The following is a 26,598-nucleotide window of genomic DNA, read 5'->3' on the forward strand; positions in this document are numbered from 1 at the left end:
TTGGAATACCTAATGTCTTCTCTCACCATTGATTTTAGAGACATTTGTATAGCTTTCGACCATTTATCATAACGCTTGACATTACATTGTAGTTGATATTTCTCACAAAACTCCTGTAACAAGATTCCATTACCGTCCATAAAATGAGAAATTGCCCGGATTCCCTTGGATTTCCATTCCTCCAACTGGAGTATTGTAGGAGTGTGGATTGATAGCTGGAGAGATGCCAGTTCACCTCCTGGGCAAACATTTTTTAAACCCCTGCACTAACTCTGAGGACCCCCTAGGGGTCACTGACCCCCTGCTGAAGATCTCTGCATTAAAAGAAAGTGCACAAAATCTGATGAATGTCCTTGAGTTTGTTTCTGAAATCTCCAGCAATGTTGTAGGTCTGCACTGCTAAATCAGTGGAGTACTTTTTTAACATCATTGTAACCACAGCATTGAGACAAATGTTTCCCAGAAAGTCTTTATTTGTGGTGGCAACATCATGCAAAAGCTCTGGTAAGAAATTAAAAGAAAGCTTGGAATGATGCGTGGAAACTAAAATAGAAGCCGATATGTCTATTTAAGATTGAGTGTAACAGCTACCATAGGATTGTGCTCAGATGTAATTCTGCTGTTAAAATGATGCACAACTACGGACTCTGTCTATTAGATAGCAGGAGGACGATAAGACATAAATACATCTGCACCTAAAAGAAAAATGAAAGACTTCCATTTCTGTGGTGACAACTCACATACAGCACATTACCAGTGAATTCACACGTCTCAAACATTTAAAAAAGGAGCCATCTGAAATGAATGGGCTGGACAGTGATGTATACTTACAGGCGATATACTGTCCTTACTGGCTAATGAAGAAAGCCATTTACACTGATGGGAGTTCATTGGTGTTCCGTTTCAACCCTTTACTTTCATTTACACAAAAGCAAGTCATTAACTGTCAATTTTGAAGTCATTTGAACAAAACTTCCTTTTTCTGAAAAGAAAATGTTAAATTATGGCATCTATATTCAATTTATGTTCTACCAAGGGCACGGGAAATTAAAATAGATAGTCTTTGTACATGGGAATGCATAGTGGTCAAAAATAGAAGAGCAAAAAACATGAATAATTTGACCACCAAAATTATGAGGATTCAACAAATTCCTCTCCAAATTGATTCAGGAAAAACAACGCACATTTATTTAAATTGCAAATACTATTACAAACGCTTGAGTCAATAATATCCCACCACAAGAAGTCCGCTTCAATATCATACAATGCCAAATCAAAGGCAATTTTACATCTTCAGCTCTTATTCACCAATGTGTCAAATCTTCAGAGTACACATTTTTCTGTAGAAAACTCGCTGGTTTTTTTCCCCTTCCTTTATACAGAGTAATAAAAAAAAGTTAAGGCAAGATGCATCAAACAGAAATCCGAAGGCCATGGACCAGCCTCTGCAGGTGTTCTGATTCCACTGATTCTGGATCAGAAGAAGGTGCAGCCAGCAGCTCCCATTCGCTCTCTGTCTCAGGCATCTTACACTGGCAGGAGGGGGAGGGGGAGGGGAAGAGGAGAAGCGGTGGTGGAGGGTGGGGTTGGGGGCTGTCGGAGGTGTCCACTGCCACTCCTCCTCCCCTCCGATCACCCTCCATGAGTCTGCCAGAACCCTCTTCTTTGGCACTTAAGCTGGCAGACTCAGCTTCTTTCCTTTCAGTACTGAAACGAGACAGGACAGCTTCAAGTTTAACCCATCAGACCGATGGACCTGCATATGCTGCATTAATATTTGCATATTTTCTCACTGCATGCAGATAGTTATGGTTTTATGTGCTGAGACAATGGTTTCCAACCTTTTAAACTAGCGACCCTTTATAGCAAGTAGCGCTGGGTACCGAATACAACACCTTTTAGGCACCGACCGAATTGCCTCTAAAGTATCGAGTATCAATCCATAACGGTTACACACTGGATGCATCGCGCAAGCGTGTCAGCTGTGTGGCGTGTCCGTTTATATTTCGGCTCCCATGTTAACAGGTTAGAGCTTACACACTGCCTGCGTGACACATGGTATTTCATTTAATCAATGGAGCAGAGCCGCGTCAGACACGTTTCTGGTGTGTAAGAAATCCACGCAGCCTCCACACAACAGAAACGCCACGCTCATGCCACGCAGCCAGTGTGTAACCGGCCTAAGGAGTAAATCTCATCAGCGTCAGTGAGCCAATCAGCCTGCAGCATGCTTCTACCAAGATCTAATAATGTCTGTGATTGGCTGTCTAACGTTACACGTCGTAGAGACACGCAGGAAAAACTCTACGTTACACAGAGACGGCTCACGTAGTCGGAGCTGGAACATAAATAAAAAGATTTGTGCCATAATGTGTAATGTTGTAATTTTTTTGTTTTATAAAATTGGGATAAAAAAAGTATTGTTTAGGAACCAGTATTGAGGTCACGGTATTGGAAAATGTTTGAACGATTCCCAGCTTGATATAGCAAGACAATGCTCTGTCTATGAGCAATGTTTCTTTCTCAAATTGTAATGGAATGGAATGGAATGTGTTTGTAGTGCTCCCAACACAGGGACTATTTCTTTGGTAAAATGTAGTTCCAATGAAAACTGCTCAGTGAGGTCTGTGGATTATCCATCCTAAAAAGGGGCCTGTATCCTGGAATAGCTTCAGAAACTACCTCCCCTGTCCCACGTCAGGTTAGGGGGGTCTGTGCCCAACTATTTCTCCAACTTTATGCAACTAAGGATCCAACATTCACGCTGTGATTGGCCAGCTGCACAGAGGTGAGCCCAGGTTTGAACTTGGTTCTCTAGTTCTCTTTGCTCAAACAACCGGTATCTACCAGAGGGAATGACAACTCAGATATCAGTGCCTCATTTCGCTGACACCAATGTCTGCGCTGCCCTCTGGTGCTCCGAAACGGATGTTACAGGCAACAGAACACATTACACTTGGCAGCAGGTGACGTTAGCCTACCGTTAGCTAGTAGCTGGCTTAAACAGGGTTTAAATGCTGACAGCTAACTGCTCTAACGTGTGTCTGTATTTCACTGGAAAGAATTCCAACAGCGGGACGTCCAAAAGTCTGCAGCTAAAGACACAGAGGAGACTAGCTGACCTTTGAGGCCACTGCCTGAGTTGTGGGAGAAAACACGACAGAACTTAATGGCGCGTTCAATTGCACCTCGGAAGCTCATGGTGCATTCAATGTTGTTGTAAAGTAGCCTTCTGCCATCTAGTGGTTCCTTTTGTTGTTGCACAGCAGACTGCTGAAATAAGTTAATTACATTTTAAATACATTATTTAACTTTGACCATATGGCCTTAGTAATAAACAAGCTGTTCTTTAATGTCACCGACTGTCGTTTAATGCGCTTCTTTTTTTAGTATTTAGTAAGTATCGGTTCAGGCACCGACACCGTTTTGAAAGTATCGTTTTAGCACCGGTATCAGAAAAAACCCAAACCCATACCAACCCTAATCGTCACACAACTTTTACGGAGTCTTTTAATGTGAACAACTGAGTTCATAATAGGGATGGGCGATATGGAGAAAATCAAATATCACAATATTTTTAACAAAATACCTCGATATCGATACCGCAACGATATTGTAGTGTTGACTACTATAAAATATTTACACAATGAGATTTTTGATAAATAATCATCAGTAATGTGGATATAATGACTAAGTGGGTAAAGGCAAATAACAGAACAGTTACAACAGTCTGGTAAGTTCAGAAAATGACATCACTTTACTGTAATGCTGTTAAAACCAGGAAAAGACTAAACTTACCATATCACGATATTACAATATCCAAAATCTAAGACGATTTCTAGTCTCATATCACAATATCGATATAATATCGATATATTGCCCAGCTCTAGTTCATAGTGGTGAATGCCTTCCAGGAGATGTCCCACCTCTATATGATGGCAGGTTTCTCACTCCAGTGAGGCCTTTCGGATCAGGTATTAACACTTTTGATTTCTGACGCAGTCGGACAACACATGGTTCAAACCACATCTTTCCTAGTATAACCCTCTCTCAACTGGGACACTGGTCCGGGAAAGAGCTGCATTTTTCAATGCATTCCATTCAGTATTTATTATTATGATTACATTAATTAAAATGTTACCGTGCATACTGGGCTGTCTGGGTCTATATTAAAATATTTTAAAATATTAAGATGATGTTCGACATTTGACTGTCAGCGTTTCCGGTCTCCAATTTGTCCTCCACAGTTAATACAGCTTTCAGCTGATTTACGGTTAAGTAGCCATTCTATTGAATGCGTAAAGCAGAATTGATTATAAAGCAGCATTGCTCGATACCAAACCAACTACCAGAGCAAAAGAAAGCACTTTCACAGATTTACGGTTACCTAAAATTGAACAAACATGCAGCAGCACTCACCTTTTGTTACATACAAATAGAAGAAGTCACAGTAGAGGATGGTCTGTACCACCCCAGCAACGATGGCGATCATGTCAAAGAATCCCTCAAAGTAGAACCTCCATATCCAGTTGATGAGGTAGAGGGCTCTGTAGAGTCCCAGGAAGAACAGGTAGTGGGTGGTGATGGTCTCCGCCTCACCAGTCTTGCTGATCATAAAAAGCTGTGGCAGGATGGCCACCGACTCCAAGTAGATTGAGAACGTCCACAGAATCTGGGCCAAACAAAGGGGAAGAGCGAGTGTAAATAATGGAGCGCTGATATGTTTTGACTGAATTCAAATGCATTTGCATACTTTTTTATCATCTCCAACGGAACAACATGGCCGTGGGCAAGAATCCTGCTGGGGCACTAAGCAAGAGTAGTTTTACTGGATAAAGTTTCAGGCCAAGGTGTACCAATGGTCTCTTCTTTTGTGTGTGTGTGTGTGTGTGTGTGTGTGTGTGTGTGTGTGTGTGTGTGTGTGTGTGTGTGTGTGTGTGTGTGTGTGTGTGTGTGTGTGTGTGTGTGTGTGTGTGTGTGTGTGTGTGTGTGTGATGTATTTCAAACGCCAAGGCAAGTGTTGCTTATGCATTTCATTAGCCTGGCATGTATTATCACTTAGGGCATTTTCACACCTGTAGTGCATTTGCTCCGGTCCAATTCAGTTGATGAGTTTGTAGACTTGGTTTGGTCTCGTTTCACATTAGAGGAAAACCCAAGCGTATCGAAATGTGTAATTAAAAACCACATGAGAATGTTGTTTTCTTCATACATGCCCAAACAAACCGCGCCGAGCTGGTAAGCACTCCAGGGTTAGATTCGACTGAACTAAACAGTGCAGGTGTGAAAACCCCCTTAAACCAAACAGAAAATGGGTTATTGGCTATTAGAAGCTACTTGGGCATGAGTGCAACCAAATCCTGTGTAGACCCACTATATATTCTGGTGATTACCAGATTAGTTGTTCTTTATGTGTAGACAAAAGGAGAGAAAAAGGTGAACCTTAACTTTATTGTGTAATGACGTCATGTAAATCTGTGTATGACTTGACTTTGCCTACAGCTGACAACCAGAGATTAACCTGTGACATCCGTCTGGTATGAATGGAGGTTAACGGCACATTCAGAAACAACAGCATGTCTGCTGTATGAAAGGGGTGTCACAGTGTGTCTGACCTCCAGGGGAGAGAAGTCATGGTTGACCAGGAAAGCCAAGCCACCGACAGGGACAACCAGGAACTCCACTCGGAACGTGTCATGGTTGCCATCATAAGTTGCCTTGAACTTCGCACAGATCAGGTACACGGTGGCGTACGCGCACCCAATGTAGATGATCTGAAAGGGACAGACAAACATGAATGAATACAATCAAGGAGCAACGTCACACAAGTCCATTACATCTCGCTGGAAACCCTCATCCTTTAGCAAACACAGGTGTGTCAGCTTGATGTACTAGTTAAGCCTTAACACTTGTGTTAATTGCGACAGGATTGAAGAATGAGAAGCCACGTGCAAGTGTTTCACCTTCATGGTGGTGTTGTAGAGAGAGATGAAGGAGGTGAGCAGGTCCAGGTAGCGAGTGGTGAACACCAAGGCAAACAGAACCTGACTCTTTCCAGAAATACCTGTGAGGAGACAGCAGAGGCCATGAAAACATGTTTACATCCCAAAAACAGGTTTATCTAACTTCTTGACACTTAAAAAACGGATAACTCACGGAATATAGGCTTCTCTCATCTAGAGGGCAATCTATCCCGCTCAGACAGTTTTGATGTGACTGGCTTATGTTTTTAGGATATCTGCTATAGCTCGCTAGTACAATACACAACATAACATTTGCTTTGTTGTGCTTAAACTTAAAAGGAATTACATTTTGAAGCAACCAGCAACATCGGTATCCAAACACATTACTCAAAGTAGGCTAAACCATACACTGCCCCAGAGCTCTCTGGTTCTTTTATAAACAACGTATGCCAGGTCACTTTATTTCCGTTGCATATTTTGCCAGCATTTGGCTGGTACTAAATTCATTCATAATCCAATGGTCACTTTCTGCAGCCAGCCTGTGTACAGACAATACGAAATATCAGAGCCAAGACCAAGAATACAGAAAATGAAAACTTTAAATTGCAAGCTAAAAGTTTTTCACATAATCGTAGTTATTTTAGTTAAGGAGCATGTGGTATTACAAAGTTACACTTTAGTCTAACAAGGAGTCGGTAGTGCGACTACACAGTCTTCTCCCTCACCTACACCTGTAGCAAGCCTCTCCGTGTTTCTGGTGTGTTGGCAAGTGACAACACATTCACCTCAGTCACACCCACTGTCAGACTAGGAGGGAGGGGGGGGGTATGATCAATGACCACTACATCATTAGTAGCAAAAGAAGTAGTCTAGTGCCATCAGTTATAATGCATCATATACACCCGTAGCTGGTTGAAATGTAGTACTTACATTGAAGTCCAATATGCAACGGTTTAGAACAGCAGAGCTTGAACAAGATAGACCTGCATGTAGAGCTATCTGCTTTGATCTCAAGTAATACAGCAGTAATGACATAACTCAGGTGACTGCCTGCCTTGCAGTGATACAGCCCTAACCTTTGACCGTTGGAAGCACAGCAAGGTTTCAGCATGATAACACTAGCAGTGCTTGCAACAATCAACTATTCCCCTGCAGCCCTGCTGGGCAAATGTCAAAGCATGTATTCAGTGATTTTGAATCTCCAACTGTCAACTACTCAGTGCTGCCACGTCAGAGAGGTCACTGGGCTAACGTAACGTATGGGAATAACTGGGGCCGACGTGAAACGTGAAGCTAGCAATTTCCCCAACATTGAAAATGACGAGGCCCAACCAACACATGCTGTGGCCCTCAGTCTGGTTCCCTTGTGGCCCTCTGGTCCCCTTATTGCCCCTACCTGACGTTGTTGCAGGGCCCGCTACACAGCACAGGCTACCTAACAAGACAGCCGCTACTGCTACCTGGACTTTACAAGTACTTCTTCCCGACGTGAGCATTTATCAAGTTTCACGTCGCAGTTAGCAATGTTACAGTGACAGAAATGACCAGCTAATGTCAGCGTCACTAGCCAGTCGGCTAAGGTTAGCCGAGAAGTGGCTAACTAGCTCCGACTAACCTTACAGAAGAAGTTTCACAATATAATTTTTTTTCGTCTAGCTAGTTAAACTGTACATTTACACGACAGGACACACTATGTGCAAAGAGGGGCAGTGGAAGTAAAGCTGTGCGACTACTTACCGGCACAAGACCTGGTTTTCCATATTTTTAGCAGCAGGATGATGATGGCTGCTAAATGGGAGAGATCGCCGGTTAGCCGGAAAATGTTCATGTTTATGAGAGCTCCGGCAGAGGTATAAAGAGCTCCGTTCGTCTCTGGTAACGATGAGTGTATGAGCTGACACCGTAACACTAGAATAGACTGATTCTGGCTTCAGAAAATGGGAAAATGGCGAGCAAAGCGCGACGTGGCTTGGGGACGTGGCCAAGACAATAGTACCCAATGCAAGACGGGAAACGTTCGTGCGCCCAGCCAATCAGAAGACAATGATGCATCATTTGCATAAATTATGCTATATGAATGCCGCCTCCAAGCTCTATGGAAAAAAAATAGTAAATGCGTGTTTCCTCTTGCCATGTACAAGGAAATGCACCAGGAAACTCATCCCAGCTATGTGAAGAAAATACAGGACGTCACATGAACAGAGTAATATTTTAATTTAAACAAAAACAGAACTAATGTTGCATCACAGAAGTGTCAATATGTTATATCATGAAACAACTTCCAACATTTTGGTGTGTTGCTGATTTTGCCTGTTCAAATGCATTGTGTTTAGCTCTTCACCACTTCATTTCCATCCCTGGGCAAAAGTTAAGTGAATAAAAGTCAAGATAAACTAAACACCATTTGCGTGGAGTCCCTGGAACTCTGTTTGGATCCACTGCTACAAACTGACTAATTCACACTGACAAGTCTACAGTATCTAAGATCATCTCAACTAATTACACATCACATTCATTCAGACACATGGAAAAATGAGCTGAGAAATGCAGAAAATTATGTAATTCTTTTTTTATTCTGGAACCCATATAATACACTTTCAATGCAAATATTGCAATAATTGTGGCACCTTTTTAATAGTCCGTTGTGCAGCACTGATGTAAAGCGAGACCATGTAACTTTTAAAAGACTAAATAATTACGTCTCCCCCTAAAAAGTTGAATTTCAAAGTAATAAAACACAAATTTGCTTAATTCAATACACTCAGGGGTTTTGCTGCTACAGTGCTAGCAGTAGCTTGTGGTGGCTAACATTGGTTAGCTGTGTAACTGACAGTCAGTTTGGCAGCTTTACGGCTTTTTTCTCCTTGTTCTACGGTTACACTTTTTCAGCATTGTTACCACTGAGGTTCCAAGCGAGTTGAGCCAATACTAAAAGGTGAAGTTAAAACACTGCAGAGCAGCTTTAAACATTATTCGGTAATACACACATAGGCTCGCTTTAAGAAGGCCTCATTTTATTTTGGTTATAACTAATGGAAAGTAAAAAAAAAAGAAAAATTGTCATTAAAATACAAAAGGCCAAATTCAGAATGGTTGAATCAAGTATGTGCATACACTGATACTTTGCATTAGAAACTGAAATAATTAAAGTGCTAACTCAACCATGATTATTCCAGTTGATATTACAGAATGATGAAACAGTAAACACTTCCCACAGATAACAGACTTTAAAGAACAAACACCTAAAGGATGGCGATATGACCTAGATGATTTGATTTTTAGTGGCATTTCAACATAGGCAAACATGCCATTCAGTTATTTTTTGCTTAAAAAGTAGAGGTATCACCGTCACACAAGATGGCTGGAAAATGGAGGAAATACAGTACCTGAGCTTCACAGCTGACACAATTTCTAAAGAAATACAGTCAGAAATACTGTGTTTTATGAATGGTGATTATGAAAATTGGGTTTAAAATCCACCCAGGAACAACCTACCAAGATAAAGAAAAAAAAAAAGCCTCTGACGTTCCCACAGTGCATTTGGAACTCAGGCAGAGTTATCCTCTGAGGCCTTGAGGACAAAAACAGCATCGTCTAGGACGTAGTAATCGTTATACATGTCCCCTTCACAGAGGTATGGCAACCGGGTCACAGCCTGCACCTCAAACCCCGCCCTTTGGAAAACCTCATTGGACAGGTTGGTCACTTGCTCCTCCCACGTTTTTCCTTTTACTTTTATATGTTCTTTGGGACGCTGCCATCTTCCTCCTAAGAACAAATTGAGACCGAATGGTTTGATTTGGAATCAAAAGAGGATGTATATGAAATCGTATACGTATGAGGCAACTTGTACTGATTCCCAACTTACCGACTTCCACATACGGCTGGAAGGGAAGTACTGCAGCCAGGATGAGTCTCCCTGTGTTGGGAACGAGCGATTGTCTGATGTCCCGCAGGAGATGCAGAGGATCGTCACAGCGGTCCAGCAGGTTCAGACAGCTGACCACATCGTACTGGAAACCAGCCTGCTGCCACTCATCTATACCCAGCAGCCTAGACATAGCAGAAAAAACAGCATTTTCAGAAGGTAATAAGTTACTTTTAAGGGTACAATAAATCATAGTTTTACCAGTTTTTATTTATGAATTTTAAGTCTTTTTTTTATTTTTTACTTTAAAATCAGATTTATTACAGATTACACATTTTGTCACTTTCACAACCTGCATCATCACCATACAGTATATTGTGGAACCATTTACATTGAAAGACACAGAACAGAAGACTTATCTGCCTTTACAATCTTTTTTACCTTGAACACTGTACTCATATTTATTATAAAATAATATTGTATATTCTTAGTGTATTTTAAAGGAATTGTTCAACACTTCCTAGACTGGAAAAAGCCGACCTGCCCTATCCAAAAGGCAAGAAAGTCAGCCAACGAGCACCGTTAAAACTCACAAATTAACACATTTTATTATGTTCGTTTAATCTGTACAAATGCACCAAACGATGTCTTGATCTTTTCCAAGATGCAGGGATACTACCCACGACTGTATGTTTGCACGTCGTATGTTAAGCCACTGCACATGTATATGTATTTCCAAGTGTGCAGGGATTTGTCAGGGCTTTTCCAAATTGATTTTTACACGTGTCCAATTAGGTAATTATTGCCTCGTAGTTTACGATGGTGTCTTTTTGATCACTGTTAAGATATTGTAAATTAAACTAAACTCTTCTAGCCCAGACAGGTGATCTGCAGGAACTGTTGAGTTTAATCAACTGTAGCTTAACAGCAATAAAAATAAAAACTAGTACTGCAAGCAGTCCAAGCCTCCCCGGCGCGAGTCGCCCTGAGACGAGTAGCCACGGAAATTTGTTTGTTCATAATTTGGGCATTTTTGAACCGAGGAAAATTCTTTTGATACATTTTTGTCAGGGCCATGTGGAGATGCTGTATGCAGAGTTTCAGGCAGATCGGGCAAAAACCCCAGAAGGAGTTGCAAAAAATAAGTTTTGCACATTCCACGATTTTGCGAGAATAAATTCTGCGTGGAAATGGTCGTGGCCTAACATCATGTGATTTGGCTTCATTCATGGAATGCGTGGCTGTAAAGTTTTTAAATGTGAGAGTTATAGGCCAAAACTCATCTGCCTTGATTATAGCGGCACCTAGTGGTCCACATGTGTAATATTCAGTATGTGAGCAAACGTCATTGTATGTCTACGCTGTAACTTTTAAGTTGCTCACATTAGTGTAAGGGGTTGAATCCAAAAGCGGGTCAAATAGACCACGCCAAATTTGACGAATCAGTACACCACTGTAGCCGTGGCCTCAGGAGTGGCCCTAGATGGTACCCTCCGCATTTCGTAAAAATCTGACTAGCCCTCAGTGAGATACAAACTATTCGTATCTGTGCCCCCTTATTGGCCGCTCTTCGTCAAATTTGGTCCAGAGCCACCGAATGGCATGGCAAACAAGAAATCTAAGTCTCGCGTTCTTAGCATTTCATTTGGCCGAGATATGTAAAAGTTTGTGTATTAATTCCGCTCCCGACAAAGCCACGAAAATGTGTTCGTTCGTAATTTGCGCATTTTTGAAACAATAATATTTCTTTAGATTACTTTTTGTTAGGTCCATCTGGAGATAGTAGAGCAAAGTGGAAGCGACAGAATTGATTAGTGAATGCAACAGTATTTCTGTTAGAGAAGAGACACCCTGAGCAACAGAATGATGAGTATGACATTAATCTGTTGTACTGATGGAATTAGTGCACTGGATTGAGATCGTTTGAGAGTTTAAATCTAAATCTAAGCTGTCCTGGTATTAGGCCTGCACGATAAATCATTATAAAAATCGCGATTTTCGATTCACCCTGTTCACGATTTAACTTTTAAATGACTTTGATTTAAAAAAAATTGGTAGGAATTTGGTAGGACATCTCTGACACAGTTCAGGTCTTCACCCTCAGCCAATGACAAAGCACCTTTTAGTCACACGTTTCACTCGTCAGTTCAGGGCTTCACCCTCAGCCAATGACAAAGTGCCTTTTAGTCACGTGTTTCACTCGTCGAGCGAGCACGGAAGTTCGGAAATAAACCAAATGGATACTGATGAAAACCCAAGGGGGTAAGCTTAGCTTCAGAACTCGAACCTCCTATGGCACCATTTTGTTGCTACAAAGCCATCACCTCCCGTCAGCATTCCACTGACGCATTCATTTTGACGTCACTTGACAGCGAATAACTTGACATCTGAAGCGTTTAAAGACTATTTGTCCGTTGTTTATTTCTAAAGAAACACGACAATGTATAAAAGGATCCATTCCCTTGTACCTCACGTTATGGCTCCATAGCAGACGTTTTTGTAAAAATAGGCTAACGATTGTGTCACATAGTAGAGAAATTACCGTATAGTACAGGATAAGCTTGCAGGCAGTTTCGACTTACATTAGCTGTTTAGGTTTAATTACTAATGTTAACTAGCATTTTAGCTGGCAATAATTAGCCTGTGCCTATGTTATCTCCTTACATATACCTACACTCTCCGTCTCTGTAAGATTGGGAATGATTGAGATTTCTCTTGGCACAGCTACCAGAAGACTTACAACTTTCAGACACGTTGCTCTCTCTCAGTTGGAGGCTGCGCAGTAAAGCTGGCCATCACCGGAAAAGTGCTTCTAATAGCCTTCACTGGTCTCCGTCCAGAGCAACGGGGTCTGTTGGTCAATTATATACTGTCTATGTGAAAAAAGGTACTAGTGACGAGAATCAGCCAACCACTCAGTCTCAAACCAAACTCGTTCCGAAAAAAGGCTCACATTTGGTGGTGTGGAAGTATTTTGGATAGAAGCAAGACGACGAGGGTCAGTCCGATGTGATTTGCAAGGCATGCTTTGCCCTCGTCGCGGCACCGCAAAGTAACGCCGCAAGACTTTACCAGCACCTCAACGTCACCACAAACTGCAATATGATGAAGCCGTACAAGGCAAGAGGTCCAAAAGACGTTTCAATTAGCCTATTTACAGCTATGTTCAGGGCCATTCAGCGCAGTACGTTAAACTTCTATTTTTGGTAACCTACTTGAATGGCCAGTTAATTCTATTAAAGGCAAGCAGTTAAAGAGTGTGCTAAGAAATCATTCTGTTTTTGATGGTGTACTTAATTGGCAATTTACAAACTCCATTTCTCTAGAAACTGAAGCTGTAGCATGTTGATTGACATGTTATGTATGTTAATTATGTAAAGACATGTTTAAGGAGTTCAGATAGAGCCGGTATCAGGGCCATATTTAGTTCAATAGGTCACTATTTTTGGTAGCCTACTGTACTTAAATGGCCAGTATTTACTTTATTTTCTTAATTCATTGAAGCCTCTATGTTTACAGGCTTGTGGTGATGCGCAATGTGCTACAGGTGCTAAAAATCTATGTTTGGTACTGCCAATTTGTTTTGTTTTGTCATGGTTCATGTGTGCAATAAACATTACACATTGTGAGAAAAAAATCATGGCAATACGACAGGATGTCCAGATTGAGGGTGTGGAGGATGGTGGGGGGAGAGTTCATAAAATTTCCCTTTTCGCTGATGATATCTTGCTCTTTATAAAACATCCCCTTACTTCAATACCTCGACTAATGCAACGCCTAAATGATTATGGAGACATTTCCGGTTACAAAATTAATCAAAATAAATCCGAGGCAATGATGACATCAGGAACATGGCCTATACAACTAAACGAGATGGTGTCATTTCACTGGTCTAAACAAGGATTTAGATACTTGGGGATTATTATCACACCTGAAACTACAAGACTTTTTGAGGCAAACTATAATAAGCTAATCAACCAAATAAGGAGCGATCTAGTTCGTTGGGAGGTTCTTCCTTTGTCTCTGTTTGGTAGGGTTGAGACCGTAAGGATTAACCTGCTCCCACGTTTCCTATTTCTATTCCAGTCGTTGCCCATAAGAGTTCCAATTTCCACTTTTAATATGTTAAACAAATTGATTTCTCAATTTATATGGCAACACAAACGACCCAGAATTAAACTTAAAACACTCCATCTGGCTAAAAATAAAGGAGGGTTGGCTTTGCCAAATATAAAATTGTATTATTGGGCAGCTCAACTAGCAGCAATCGTGACTTGGATCAGTGGAGATGAGGAAGCAAAGTGGACCCAGATAGAGCAGGGGGAAATTAAGGGTGCACAACTGTCTGCCTTACCCTTTATGGATCTAAAACATGTCAATAAAATGAAGCTTGAAAATGAATGGATAAAACACACAATAAAGGTATGGGTGGAAGTAAAGAGAATGCTTAAGGATGTAGGAACACTTTCTCGAGCTATGCCCATAGTGGGTAATGTAGACTTTCCACCTTCAATGTGTGACCATGGTTTTAGGAGATGGGCAGTTAAAGGCCTTTTTATTTTGAATCAGCTCTTTGAAGAAACACACTTAAAGTCTTTCACACAACTTCAGGAACAATTCGATCTTCCTTCAAGTGATTTTTATAGATATTTGCAAATCAGGCATTACATTACAAATCATAAGGAAAAAGAAAGAATTGGCAAAATCCCAAATAGCATAGAACAATATTTTATTACAATTTCAGAAAAACGCCTTCCTGTCGGTAAACATGTTTCTCATCTTTATAAAATATTGTTAACAGCCGTGTTTGGAAACACTTACAATATTAAGGAAAAGTGGGAAATGGAAGCTAATATAGTAATAGAGGATGTGTTATGGGATAAACTCTGTTATAGGTCGCCATAAGGGAATTATAGTCAATCAGTCGGAAGGAATTTGACTGGAAAAATAAAATACGCTATTTTCATACTCCTCTGCTTATTTCAAATTTTGTAAAAGATCCCTCTGCGGCTTTATGCTGGAGGCAATGTGGTATAATAGGTGACCATACGCATATATTTTGGGACTGTCCAGTAATCCTTGCATATTGGAAAAGTATTAAAGAAGAGATGGAGATAATTGTAAAAAGAGAAGTTCCCTCAAATGCTTGTTTTTTCTTGCTGGGTGTTATATCAGGTGATGTTTTCAGTGATGACCAAAGATACATTTTACGTGTATTACTACTAATTGCCAAAAAAAACATTACTGCTAATTGGAAGTCTGTGAAACCGCCAACTGTAACTGAATGGAAACAGAGACTAAAACAGATTTATATGATGGAAAAAATTACTGCATCATTACAATTGAAATCTGACCTTTTTAATCAGAGATGGCACATGGTTAAGGAATATTTAAATCCATAAATGAAGGTATGTAAATGTATATGTGTATGTGGGTGTATAAGTATGTGTGTGTGTATATATATATATATATATATGTGTATGGGTGTATGAGTGTGTATGTGTTTATATATGTATTTTTTTTTATTTTTATTTATTTATTTATTTATTTTATTTTTTTGCATTATATATTTCATATCAATATATGGTTGCATATTATTGTATCATGTTTGTTGAGATGGGAGCACTCTTATTGGGTGTAGCAATATATGTATGTACAGAACATTTCTATTTATTATTATTTTTCTCTGTAATACTCCAGTTACTTTATCCCTTGCCTCGGATAATGTTTCTTTTGTTTTGTTTGCTGAAATATGTAAATAAAAAGTTCTAAAAAAAAAAAAAAAAAAAAAAAAAAATCATGGCAGAGAATCGTGATATCAATTCTAAGCTAAAAAATCGTGATTCATATTTTTCCCTTCCCTTTTCGGGCCTACCTGGTATTTACTACTTACTTGTAATTCCTCCTCTGAAGATGCCATCTCATGGGTAATGAGACCTCAGTTGCATACACATCTCTGAAATGGGCTCCCATCACCTCTGTGACCCCTCCATCCCCAGCGCCGAGGTCCAGGAGTCTGTCAGCCCTCCAATCCGGGCTGATGCCGAGTAGCCTCTGGAACTGCTCCTCAGAAAACACAAACATAGAACCGCGACCTAGAAACCTGGAGACAGAGAACACGTCAGAGGAAGATACACTATTGGGGAATCAGAGACAAAAGGCAGATTTATGCTTCTGCAGGGGCTTTAAAGGGGTGATAGAATGCAAAACCGATTTTACCCTGTCATAGTTGAATAACGACAGTTCAGTGGGTAAATAGGACATACATAGAAGCTCAAAATCCCATTGACACCCCTTTACTATGAAAATCTCATATTTTGAAACTGCCGCTGAAAACAACAAAGCTGGAAGTTGACGTCAACCTCCCAAGACCTGTAACTTTGTCACACCCATGGGTGTATTAAGAGAACAGTCACGCCCCAACATTTACATAGGTTACACAACTGACCTGAGATGAGGTAGTCTTCTGAATCTAGGTCACGCAGATCTCTGCTATTCCATTACAAAATTCATTCTGAAACTTTTTTATGCAAGAAATCAACTATGTAAAGCTCAAATATGGGCTGTTTTACGAAAATGGATGGGTAATTGCAAATTTTGTCCAGAGTTCAGCGGCCGGTGCTGCCTGGGTTGCTACATCGCCGCCCTGCCTGTCCTCCGTAACAGACCCCGGCCTGCTGTGAGCTCGACTGAGCTCGGCCGGCGGCCCGGTGCTCAATACCCGCGCAAACTTGCCCTTTTCTGGGTGACTGGACTAAAAAATGCCTTAAAATCAAATTGGACACAACGGTTAGCTTTATAAGACATTGGGGTAGATGTTATATAAGTGGCGTGACGAAATTCAAACCGTAAATATTTTATAGTTATGCCGGCAGCCGGCCGCGGAGCCCCGGTAGTGCAGTATCCACAAAGGGTGACTTTGCCCTGGGTATGGAGCCCAGCAGGCTGCCGCTTTCTCGTCAGACTGTGTGGAGCTCCTAAAGTCTGACACATCTTACCAAATTTCAAAAAAAATCTGCGCGCAGCTCATCTAAATATTCATGAGCATACCATGTTTGGAAGAAAAGCTCTTGTTACAAATAGGGCCAAAACACAGGGATGCATAAGGGCCAATAAAATATCAACCAGGCCATTTTCAGCCCAACCAATGTTACATACCCCATTAGGAGACCATAAGGAACAGTGTGAAATACCCTATATAATCATTCTATCACCCCTTTAAGCCTGATTTATGGTTCTGTGGAGGCTCCACGCAGAGCTTTCGCCGTAGCCTACGTGAGTGGCTAGTGGAGCGAATAACAGGGCCAGCATGTGTGTGTACATAGGGATTGTGTGTGAGCATTATAACGCGTGTTACAAAGGGACGCATGTTCGTCACAGAATTAAAGGCTGGACTACAATAGAGCTGTTTGGAGTAGGTTGTGAACAGTGTTTTCTCTGGAAGATGGTAAGTTCCTTTGGGCTGGACTTTGGGCTTTTTCACAAAAAAGATACACAACACAATAAAGGAAATGGAAAAAGCCAAAAAGCATAATATGAGCACTTTAAAGAGACTGACACACACCAACGCACAAGTGTAAACTTCAGGCCACTTACGTAGGCTACGGCGAAAGATCTGCGTGGAGCCTCCACAAAACCATAAATCAGGCTTTAATTGGCCTAAAGATGTGCCTGTACTACTCACCCATTAATGGAGGTGCGTGAGACCAGTGGGCTTAGGACTGTTGATGCAAAAGAGTGGTAGAGCTGGGTGAACAGCCAACCAGACTTCTCCACGCTCCGCTTGAGAAAAGCCTTGGTGCCTGAGTCCAGGTGGCTCTGGACAAACACGGGTCGCACTGATTCTCCCAGCAGCTCAGGACCGCACTGGTACCACTAGGGCCACGGGGGAAAAGATCCATTCAAATTTTAGACAGAGAATTGAAGAAGCATTTACAGAGGGAAACTAGGACACTTTCCATAACACTTTGTACCTTCGTAGCTTAAATGTGGATCAAACCTTGCCTGCACGCTTATCTTGTAACTGTATATATGTGTTCCTTTAACTGGATTCCTTTTGGGTTTTGTGCTATTGAATGATTTTAGAAGTGCATGTTCGTATCAATGTTTATTAATGTCACAATAAAAAAACTTAAGGGAGTGCAACTTCCAGTGTGCAGATACTTTCCTACAGTATTCTCGTGGATTTTTGGTACTCTGCACTTAGATTCTGTGGATGTGCACAGCACAGTGCACACAACTATTCTAGCCTTTATAGCTGATTGCCAAGCCAGAGGTATGTGATTAAATGTCAGCTCATTATCAATAACAGTGCCCAGGTATCTGTAGGTCTGAATCTCTTCTGAGTTGTTGGTTTCAATGGGAGAGCAGTAGGACTGGAAAACGACATATTAGACACATTAGACAATAACTTCTTCACTAAAATGTGAGACTGGGATGTGCAAAGATAAGAGAAGAAATTTAACAACCAATATTATTTTGTATAACAAATACGTATGTGAAGGTGTTTAAAATAAACCCCTTTTTGGACAATACTCAGCCCTATAGCTGTGTAACATGGACAGCCTCATGCCAAAATCCATTTACAAATGTGTAGCTTGCTAATTGCAAAAGGTGTGAGTCTAGTCTTCACAAGTGAACTGGCTGTGGTTAGTCTCTAAGAACGGACAACAGTTTTGACCATGCAATTCAAAAATATGCCAAAAAATGCATTCAGTCAGGCAGACTGATCATGAGAACACTTTTTTTTTTTAAATGTCTTTATTTAGACAGCATTCAAAGACATGCAGTCAGAACATAAAAAACAAAACACAAACAACAATACATTATGCCAGGGGGATAATAATAATTGATTGATGGTTTTAATAGCTTTTTTGTTTTTCGAAAATTGAGTAGATCAAATGTAATGTTTGAGTTCATTTTCAAATATTAAAAAAGATGGTTTGTAGTTGGCAAATTAAGAGCTAATATGAAATTTAGCAAGTAGAAACGGTATCAAATTAATGTGGTATTTATTGTAATGTGTATGTAATTTCTTTGTGTTTTATAAAATTTGCATCATAAAAAGTATCGTTCAGGAACCATTATCAAAGTCACGGTATTGGTATCGAAACTAGAGGTGTTGAAATTAATTAAATAATCAATGCATCGAATTGTGGACATGGGACGATGCTGCATCGATAATCGGCAGGCTCATAATCGATTATTTCTGTTTACAATTTAATGTAGGCCTAACAACATTTCTGTTTACATATTCTGTTATGTTTTGCACATTCAGGAAGTGCCATGTGCTCAGTGCTGTAGGTTTATGTATCCAATTTATTTAGTATTAGAGCACGGCAGAATGTTTTGTTTTTTAAGCTTGAAAAGCTATGAATTAAATATCCTACATGGCTTTAATAGAAAAATGTATTTGACGCATCGCGATGCATCAAATCGAAGACATGATAATCGTAATCGAATCGGGTAGGGCTGTGCTCGATTGAAGAAATTCTTAGTCGACTAACACTCATTCAATTGTATCGACTAATCGATTAGTTGATTTAATCGTCAGATCTGTAAATCTGAGTTTCTCCACAAAGAGTCATGCAAAAGCACCACTTTAATTCTTGTGTTTACCAGAGATGTGCTCGTACGTTTCTTGGAAAATAAGTCATTTAGCACGAAAAAAGCATAGAACATGACTTATCAACTAAAGAAATCTAAGTTGACTAAGACCAAAACGACCGATTAGTTGACTAATCGACTAAGAGGGAGCAGCCCTAGAATCGGGAGATCAGTGAAGATTCACACCTCTAAATCGAAACCGAACATTTTTTAACGATACCTTATACTTATCTGTGCAACATGGACAGCCTCATGCCAAAATCCATTTACAAATGTGACACGTGTGGCTTGTTCATTACAAAAGGTGCACACAGGAGTCTAGTCTTCACAAGTGAACTGGCTGTGGTTAGTCTCAAAGAACGGGCACCAGTTGTGACCATGCAGGTCCACCTGACCGACTGATCGTGTAGAAGGCATAGCCTACCTCTTGGGTCTCCGCAGCGTCGTTCTCGCTCACCATGTTCATAAACAGGGAGCGCACGAGGGGACTGCGGACGTACTTCCCCGTCCACATCCTCCTGATGGCGAGCAGAAAGGCGACGTAACCCAGCAGCCACGCTCCGAACACCAATGTCCTCAGCTGTAGGGGACACATAACGTTAATGGACAGCGGACGGACAGCGGCTGCCGTCCTGGCCAGGTGACAGCACTGAGACGTAACGTTAGGAATGATGATAGAGAAGAAGGGAATGGCAGCCAATTGTAAAGCAACACGCCGGCAACAGGGCATGTCTCCGGTTCCAAGACAACAAACCTGAGGGTGCGGTGGGTTTAAGAGAGCCAGCTGCTATGTTTACTCGCCCTCTTAGTCCTTTGAATCCATTGTCTTATCATTTATTGACCTGTGTGGTCTCTGCCATAGACAGTATGTAAACGGTCTCTGCCCATTGTGACAACAAAAATCACTTCCGCATAGTCTGCATTTCCTGAGTTACCGCTAAAATTGTCCACTCCGGAACTATCTGAATGCTTTTTTTTATTGACAAAAAAGCACCAACATACAAAACTCTCGTTGGGGGAAAGATATACATGCTTATATACAATACAAATGTTGTAAATGTACAAGAAAGGATTACCTGAGAAAAAGAAACAATAAAGAATAAAACAAAAAGGGGGAGCTGCTTAAAATACACAAGTCAAAAGCAAAAAGGCTAGAGAAAGTAAAATTAACATTTTAGAGCGGAAGGAGAGACTAATCAAAACAGTAGTTTCCTAGATATGTCACTACACATTTTCCTTGCAATCTTATTAGATTTGATCTTTTTCAGTGAGGAAAAAAACAATTTAAAGTAATTTATAAACCAAACAAAGGAAGGCTTAGATGATCTCCACTTACTGCAATGAATATGATATTTATCCATTAGAATAATCATATTGACTAAGTCTGATACTGATTAATCTATATTATCCATATAAAAGAGGATGTGTGGCAAGGTCAGAGTAGGGATGTTATCCATCTTAAGTGACAGCCAATTATGTATCTCAGACCATAAGCTGTTGGACACGGGGCAAAAAAAGAACATGTGATCCAGACACAAGGGTCTACATGAAATTTGAATCTTCTTCTAAGAAAGTCAGCGACCGGATATATCTTGTAGATTATTTTAAAGTGAGTCTCTTTGACTTTTGGGGAAATGGGCCATTTAATGAATTTAAAATGTGATTTTTCTATGGACAATGCGTCCATGTTCGGAACCTGTACACACAATCCTCTGTTAAAACCAAAACATAATTTTGATTTCAAAGCATCACTAATATATGTATTATTACATTTATTGTCAAATAAAGTACAATCAATGACTAAATTTGGTAAAGTTGGTAAGGGTCTTGTTCTTGCATATAACAATGTGTTTTGAATTAACTGTAACAATGGTACAGGTATCGCTTTACAGATCTTATTGTATTCTCTATATGTACAGTTTAAATTATATTTGTCTAAAAAAGCTTTATATTCCAAAAAGTTACCATTATCATCTATAATATCATTCACAAATACAATGCCCTTTTCATACCAATCATACCTGAACAATGATTTCCTATTGATTATATTGATCCTATTGTTCCATAAGGTGGATCCATGAGGAGAAAAGTTATGGGTAAATATAATTTTCCAATATTGGAGAAGTTTTTTGTGGAAGTTTGACAACTTAACAGGAATTTTGGTCACCTCAAAATCACATTGCAGAAGAAAACCAAGCCCTCCTACTTTCTTAAATAGATGTCTAGGTATGTGAAACCACATAGAATCTGGTTGTGATAGATATGTTTTCAACCAGTTAATCTTAAAGGTACCAAACATTGATTCAAAGTCCAATGCTTTAATACCACCCATATCATACTCTTTAACCAGCTGTGATTTCTTATATATTTCTTATATATAATGGGTTCTGTTTTTCCACAGGAATTGGAAAACAATTGAATTGGCTTTCTTCACATTACCGGAAGAAACATACAGGGAGTGACATGGATAAATTACTTTGGAAATACCTTCTGATTTAGACAGAGTGACTCTACCAAAGATAGTGAGGTCTCTGGTAAGCCAGCAACTCAAAGATTTCTTCATATCTATTAAACGGTTAGAAAAATTAACATCTTCCCTTCTAATAGCATTTTTAGATAAAACTATTCCTAGATATTTCACTTCAGCTTTAACCTCAATTGATGAGATGATGGAATCCGTTGATGAGCGAATGGGAAGGAGCTCACATTTTTTAATATTGAGGGTTAATCCTGAAGCTTTAGAGAAAATCGATACTGAATCAAGGGCAACATCAACCATGAATTTATTCCTTAAAAGGATTGCTGTGTCGTCTGCAAATTGACTAATTTTAAATTCCTTGTCAAATATTGAGATCACTATCTGAATGCTTCTCCGCTGTAACTGCAACTTCATCATTTGTTGCCATTCATTTTGCTGAGAAGAGCCGAAATATGCATCACATAACAGAGAAGACGGGTAGCAGTCATGTTTTACAGTTTCATTTGATTATTATTTTTTTTACCGTGTTACATCATGGCCGCTGAGTTACACAGGGTTTGAAATGTTTTTTTCTTTTGTGTCTGTCATGTAAAGCGTTTTAGACAGAGGGTGAATACAGATATTCAGACAGACAGTATGAGAAAATAATGTGTTTAAGCATGTTAACATGTTCTAGTAAAAACCCCAAATACAAGTATGGACCTGTAAATGAGCATTATATAATTGGACCTTAAATATCAGTCTATTCTCCTGTTTGCCCAATCACAGCACATTTATTTTACCTGCAGGAACGTAGAACAAAATTCTGGGCCCCAAAGAAAGGCATTCTCTATGGGCCCCTCCCTGCATCCACAGCTATTTGTTCTAGCATCTTTTTCTTGGTACGCCACCCCCGGTCTGACACCGTGGTGAAGTTAGTTTGATGTTGGATATTCAACAGATATTTGGATATTCATTTTGGGTTCATCAGCAGTTCCTGCTGTGCTTTCACTCAGTCTTGCCAGAAAAATATAGGACACCCATTTGCATCTAACTCTTTGCTCCTAACTGCTTGGTTTTTACTTAGGGACCGTCAATAAATTACGTTCTGAACTTCATTTATTTCCGATAGCTTGTATATCAGATGTTCTAAACACCCCAGACAAATGCATAACTGTTCTTCTTTTTTTTGTGATTTTTTTTTTTTAAGAACCCCATTCATTTCCTATGGAAAATGGATTTTTGCTCAATAGCTTCCATATTATTGGACCCAAACACCCCAGACAAATGCAGAACTGTTCTTCAATGTGGTACAAATGAGAGACACTACACTATAAATTAATATTTTGCATCTCCTTTTTTAATGAATTTTTTTAAGAACCCCATTCATTTCCTATGGAAAACGGCTTTTTGCTCAATAGCTTCCATGTTCATCCATCCATCCATCCATCTTCTTCCGCTTATCCGGTGTCGGGTCGCGGGGGGAGCAGCTCCAGCAGGGGACCCCAAACTTCCCTTTCCCGAGCCACATTAACCAGCTCTGACTGGGGGATCCCGAGGCATTCCCAGGCCAGGTTGGAGATATAATCCCTCCACCTAGTCCTGGGTCTTCCCCGAGGCCTCCTCGCAGCTGGACATGCCTGGAACACCTCCCTAGGGAGGCGCCCAGGGGGCATCCTTACCAGATGCCCGAACCACCTCAACTGGCTCCTTTCGACGTGAAGGAGCAGCAGCTCTACTCCGAGCTCCTCACGGATGACTGAGGTTCTCCCTATCTCTAAGGGAGACGCCAGCCACCCTCCTGAGGAAACCCATTTCGGCCGCTTGTACCCTGGATCTCGTTCTTTCGGTCATGACCCAGCCTTCATGACCATAGGTGAGGGTAGGAACGAAAACTGACCGGTAGATCGAGAGCTTTGCCTTCTGGCTCAGCTCTCTTTTCGTCACAACAGCTTATTGGACCCAAACACCCCAGACCAATGCAGAGCTATTCTGCTATGTGCTACAAATGAGACACACTTCTCTATGAATTAATATTTTGCACCTACTATTTTATTTACCCTTTTTTTTTTTTACATTGTCGCCTTTTTTGATATTTTTGTCGTATTTTCCGATATATATATATTTTTTTACAACAATGTTTCTGCCTAAATATGAAGGGATTTCTGAGTCTGAAAGTCGGCAAATCTGCCAAATTCTGCTTGGAGTGTCATGTAACTGCAGTTAAAAAAAGAACACATTCCCGTGTTTTTGGTTTTGGCGCACAACTAGGTGGGCCAAAATCTATTGTGAACCTAAATTAATATGCGGGCCGGATCATAATCTGCAAGGGGCCGGATTTGGCCCGCGGGCCTTGCCACTGTACCCTCCTGAGTTAACCCACGTGGCTGTGGGGTTGCCTTTTTCCGCCCTTCATAGCTGTTGTGGTGGTTCTCACACCACCATATTCCACCTGAGCTGCCGTCGGGGTCTTAACTATTTACACATAACTGGGGCTTTTTACCCATAACTGGGGCTATTTACCCATAGCTGGGCCTATTTACCCATAACTGAGGCTATTTACCCATAGCTGGGGCTATTTACCCATAGCTGGGGCTATTTACCCATAACTAGGACAGTGGTTGACGGGCATCAGGGTGTTTCCACTCACCGATGGGCCTGAATGCCACGTCTCTGGGGCCCACTGCTGCTCCGAGATCCCGTACAACTTAGCCTGGAGCCCCGAGGGCCCAGTTACCATGTGTGCCACGGGGAGGTGTGTACGAGATCTTGGCAGTGGAGAGGCTATGTACCGGCTGAGGAGGCTTACACACTCGGCTCCTCTTTTCACCCCTGAAAACAGAGGGCTATCCGGTGGCAGTAGCTGAAAGCAGAGAGTGGCCAGCAGAAGCAGCATGCAACTACAAGCACTACTACTCCAACACTACTGCACTGACGCATCACATGCCCTGCGTGCAAACGCGCGCACACACACACACACACACAGACTCCCCCCCGCACACACACACACACACACACACACACACACACACACACACACACACACACACACACACACACACACACACACACACAAACACACCCACGCTCACACACACACACACACACACACACAAACAGACCCACGCCCACACACACACACACACACACACAGACCCACGCACACACACACAGACCGCACTTGTTCTTCAAGTGAACTGAGATAGAAATGAATTTGCGGTTCAATCTCTCTGGAGTTGAATTCCATGTTTTCCAACTTTGTATTCTGTTGGACCAGTGTCTTTTTCTCCTGTTGCAATGTGCACCTTTGGATTGTCACAGTCAAATGCCTCTCTGATACAAACTGCAGCTGTCTGGGTGAATTTGTGTCAGAACTGGGTCCCAGTATCCATAGATTCGAAAACAACATTAAAAGTGTCGTTATGACTACAACAACAACATGTATTCTTATGTTTTCAATTCAAATTCTTATCGATTCTAATCCATTCTATCTTTGATTCTATTGTTGCTATGGGATACCAGTTTGTTTATGTTTGAACATACACTATGAATGTAATGATTTCTGATGATTCCTTAAATATGGCAAAACTCATTTTCACTAAGGGCCACACTGGAAAAAGAGAATCAAATCAAGGGCCAGACATGTAAAGGTTATTGACTTGCTTTTGTTTCATTGAAAAAGTAAAATATCTTTGACTGTATTACTGCATGTCGCTTTTTGACATCGCTGTAACTCTGTAGTCATTTTTGTATGTATTTTTTCCCTGACTTCTTTATGGCTTTCTCAGATTTAAATTGTCGCCTTTTTTGACATTTTTGTTGCATTTTCTGACATTCTTTATGCTTTTTGTTGCATTTCTGTCGACATAAAGCCCTACAAAAGTGACCAAAAATGTTCCTTAGCTCTCATAGAATTTAGCAAATCAAGCAAAAACAATTATCTTTTTTTTTTTTTTTTTTTACAACAATGTTTCTGCCTAAATATGAAGGGATTTCTGAGTCTCAAAGTCGGCAAATCTGCCAAATTCAGCTTGGAGTGTCGCGTAACTACAGGTAAAAAAAACACATTCCCGTGTTTTTGGTTTTGGCACACAACTAGGTGGGCCAAAATATATTGTGAACCTAAATTGATATGCGGGCCGGATCATAATCTGCAAGGGGCCGGATTTGGCCCGCGGGCCTCGAGTTTGACACGTGTGATCTACATGGAAACGGTATAAACGATTTCTGTGGCTTGCACAGTAATAACGTTACTGAAGGCTAGCTTTAGCTTGCACTTGGAGCAGCAAGTTCATCTGCCTGTTGCCTCTCTGTCTGTCTCGTTCTTTCCAACTCTTGTGAGGCTAGTTCTTCGTCTGTATACTCAGGTTCGAATAAATAAGGACGACCATCAAACTCAAAAGGCTCTTCAGTGTGTTGTAGATCTGCCGTATTCTCCATAGTTACGTTACTCCAAGCTTCTTCCCTTGTGAACAACTCCGCTCTTCACTCTTCACACACTATGCTCCGATCTGCACACTACTGTTTACCTTTTCCTGCTACAACTGAATTCCCAGGAGACAGCGCGAGGCTACAGCTAGGCTTCAGTAACGCTATTACTGTGCAAGCCACATACATCATTTATCCCGTTTCCATGTAGATACATAGTCACTGATATGGTCATAACCACTATAGTGCTCAATTACCTATTTTTGAGGGGTAAA

General features: G+C 40.8%; 2 protein-coding genes across 3 annotated transcripts; both read right to left on the reverse strand.

Annotated features, from left to right (window-relative positions):
* Window positions 1–455: 455 nt before the first annotated feature.
* Window positions 456–7,941, reverse strand: LOC120550973 (ER lumen protein-retaining receptor 2). The gene is made up of 5 exons (XM_039788020.1): window positions 7,701–7,941; window positions 5,964–6,064; window positions 5,616–5,774; window positions 4,420–4,672; window positions 456–1,707 (listed from the first exon to the last, which is right to left on the reverse strand). Exons 1-5 carry the CDS (start codon window positions 7,789–7,791, stop codon window positions 1,673–1,675), a joined length of 639 nt encoding a protein of 212 aa, XP_039643954.1. The 5' UTR covers window positions 7,792–7,941; the 3' UTR covers window positions 456–1,672.
* A 567-nt stretch (window positions 7,942–8,508) lies between these two features.
* On the reverse strand, window positions 8,509–20,374 carry mettl9 (methyltransferase like 9). 2 transcript variants are annotated; one of them, XM_039788019.1, is made up of 6 exons: window positions 20,192–20,374; window positions 19,862–20,017; window positions 17,516–17,706; window positions 15,725–15,934; window positions 9,832–10,016; window positions 8,509–9,731 (listed from the first exon to the last, which is right to left on the reverse strand). In XM_039788019.1, exons 2-6 carry the CDS (start codon window positions 19,949–19,951, stop codon window positions 9,511–9,513), a joined length of 897 nt encoding a protein of 298 aa, XP_039643953.1. In that variant the 5' UTR covers window positions 19,952–20,017; window positions 20,192–20,374; the 3' UTR covers window positions 8,509–9,510. The 2 variants fall into 2 exon arrangements, with proteins under 2 accessions (XP_039643953.1, XP_039643952.1); XM_039788018.1 differs by lacking the exon at window positions 20,192–20,374 and having other exon boundaries at window positions 19,862–20,185.
* Window positions 20,375–26,598: the final 6,224 nt, after the last annotated feature.

This window comes from Perca fluviatilis, chromosome 21 (genome assembly GCF_010015445.1).
Source record: "Perca fluviatilis chromosome 21, GENO_Pfluv_1.0, whole genome shotgun sequence".
In the NCBI taxonomy this organism is placed as follows: Eukaryota; Metazoa; Chordata; class Actinopteri; order Perciformes; family Percidae; genus Perca; species Perca fluviatilis.

Bases quoted from the DNA above. Each gene is read 5' to 3' on its own strand.
- LOC120550973 (XM_039788020.1), bottom strand. From the start codon at position 7,791: ATGAACATTTTCCGGCTAACCGGCGATCTCTCCCATTTAGCAGCCATC. The intron at 5,775-5,963 runs GTGAAACACTTG...TGTCCCTTTCAG, and splicing joins TCTACAACACCACCATGAAG to ATCATCTACATTGGGTGCGC. The intron at 4,673-5,615 runs GTCAGACACACT...TGTTTGGCCCAG, and splicing joins ATGACTTCTCTCCCCTGGAG to ATTCTGTGGACGTTCTCAAT.
- mettl9 (XM_039788018.1), bottom strand. From the start codon at position 20,167: ATGCCCTGTTGCCGGCGTGTTGCTTTACAATTGGCTGCCATTCCCTTC. The intron at 15,935-17,515 runs GTGAGTAGTACA...CTCTGTCTCCAG, and splicing joins TCACGCACCTCCATTAATGG to GTTTCTAGGTCGCGGTTCTA. The intron at 9,732-9,831 runs GTAAGTTGGGAA...ATTTGTTCTTAG, and splicing joins CCAGCCGTATGTGGAAGTCG to GAGGAAGATGGCAGCGTCCC.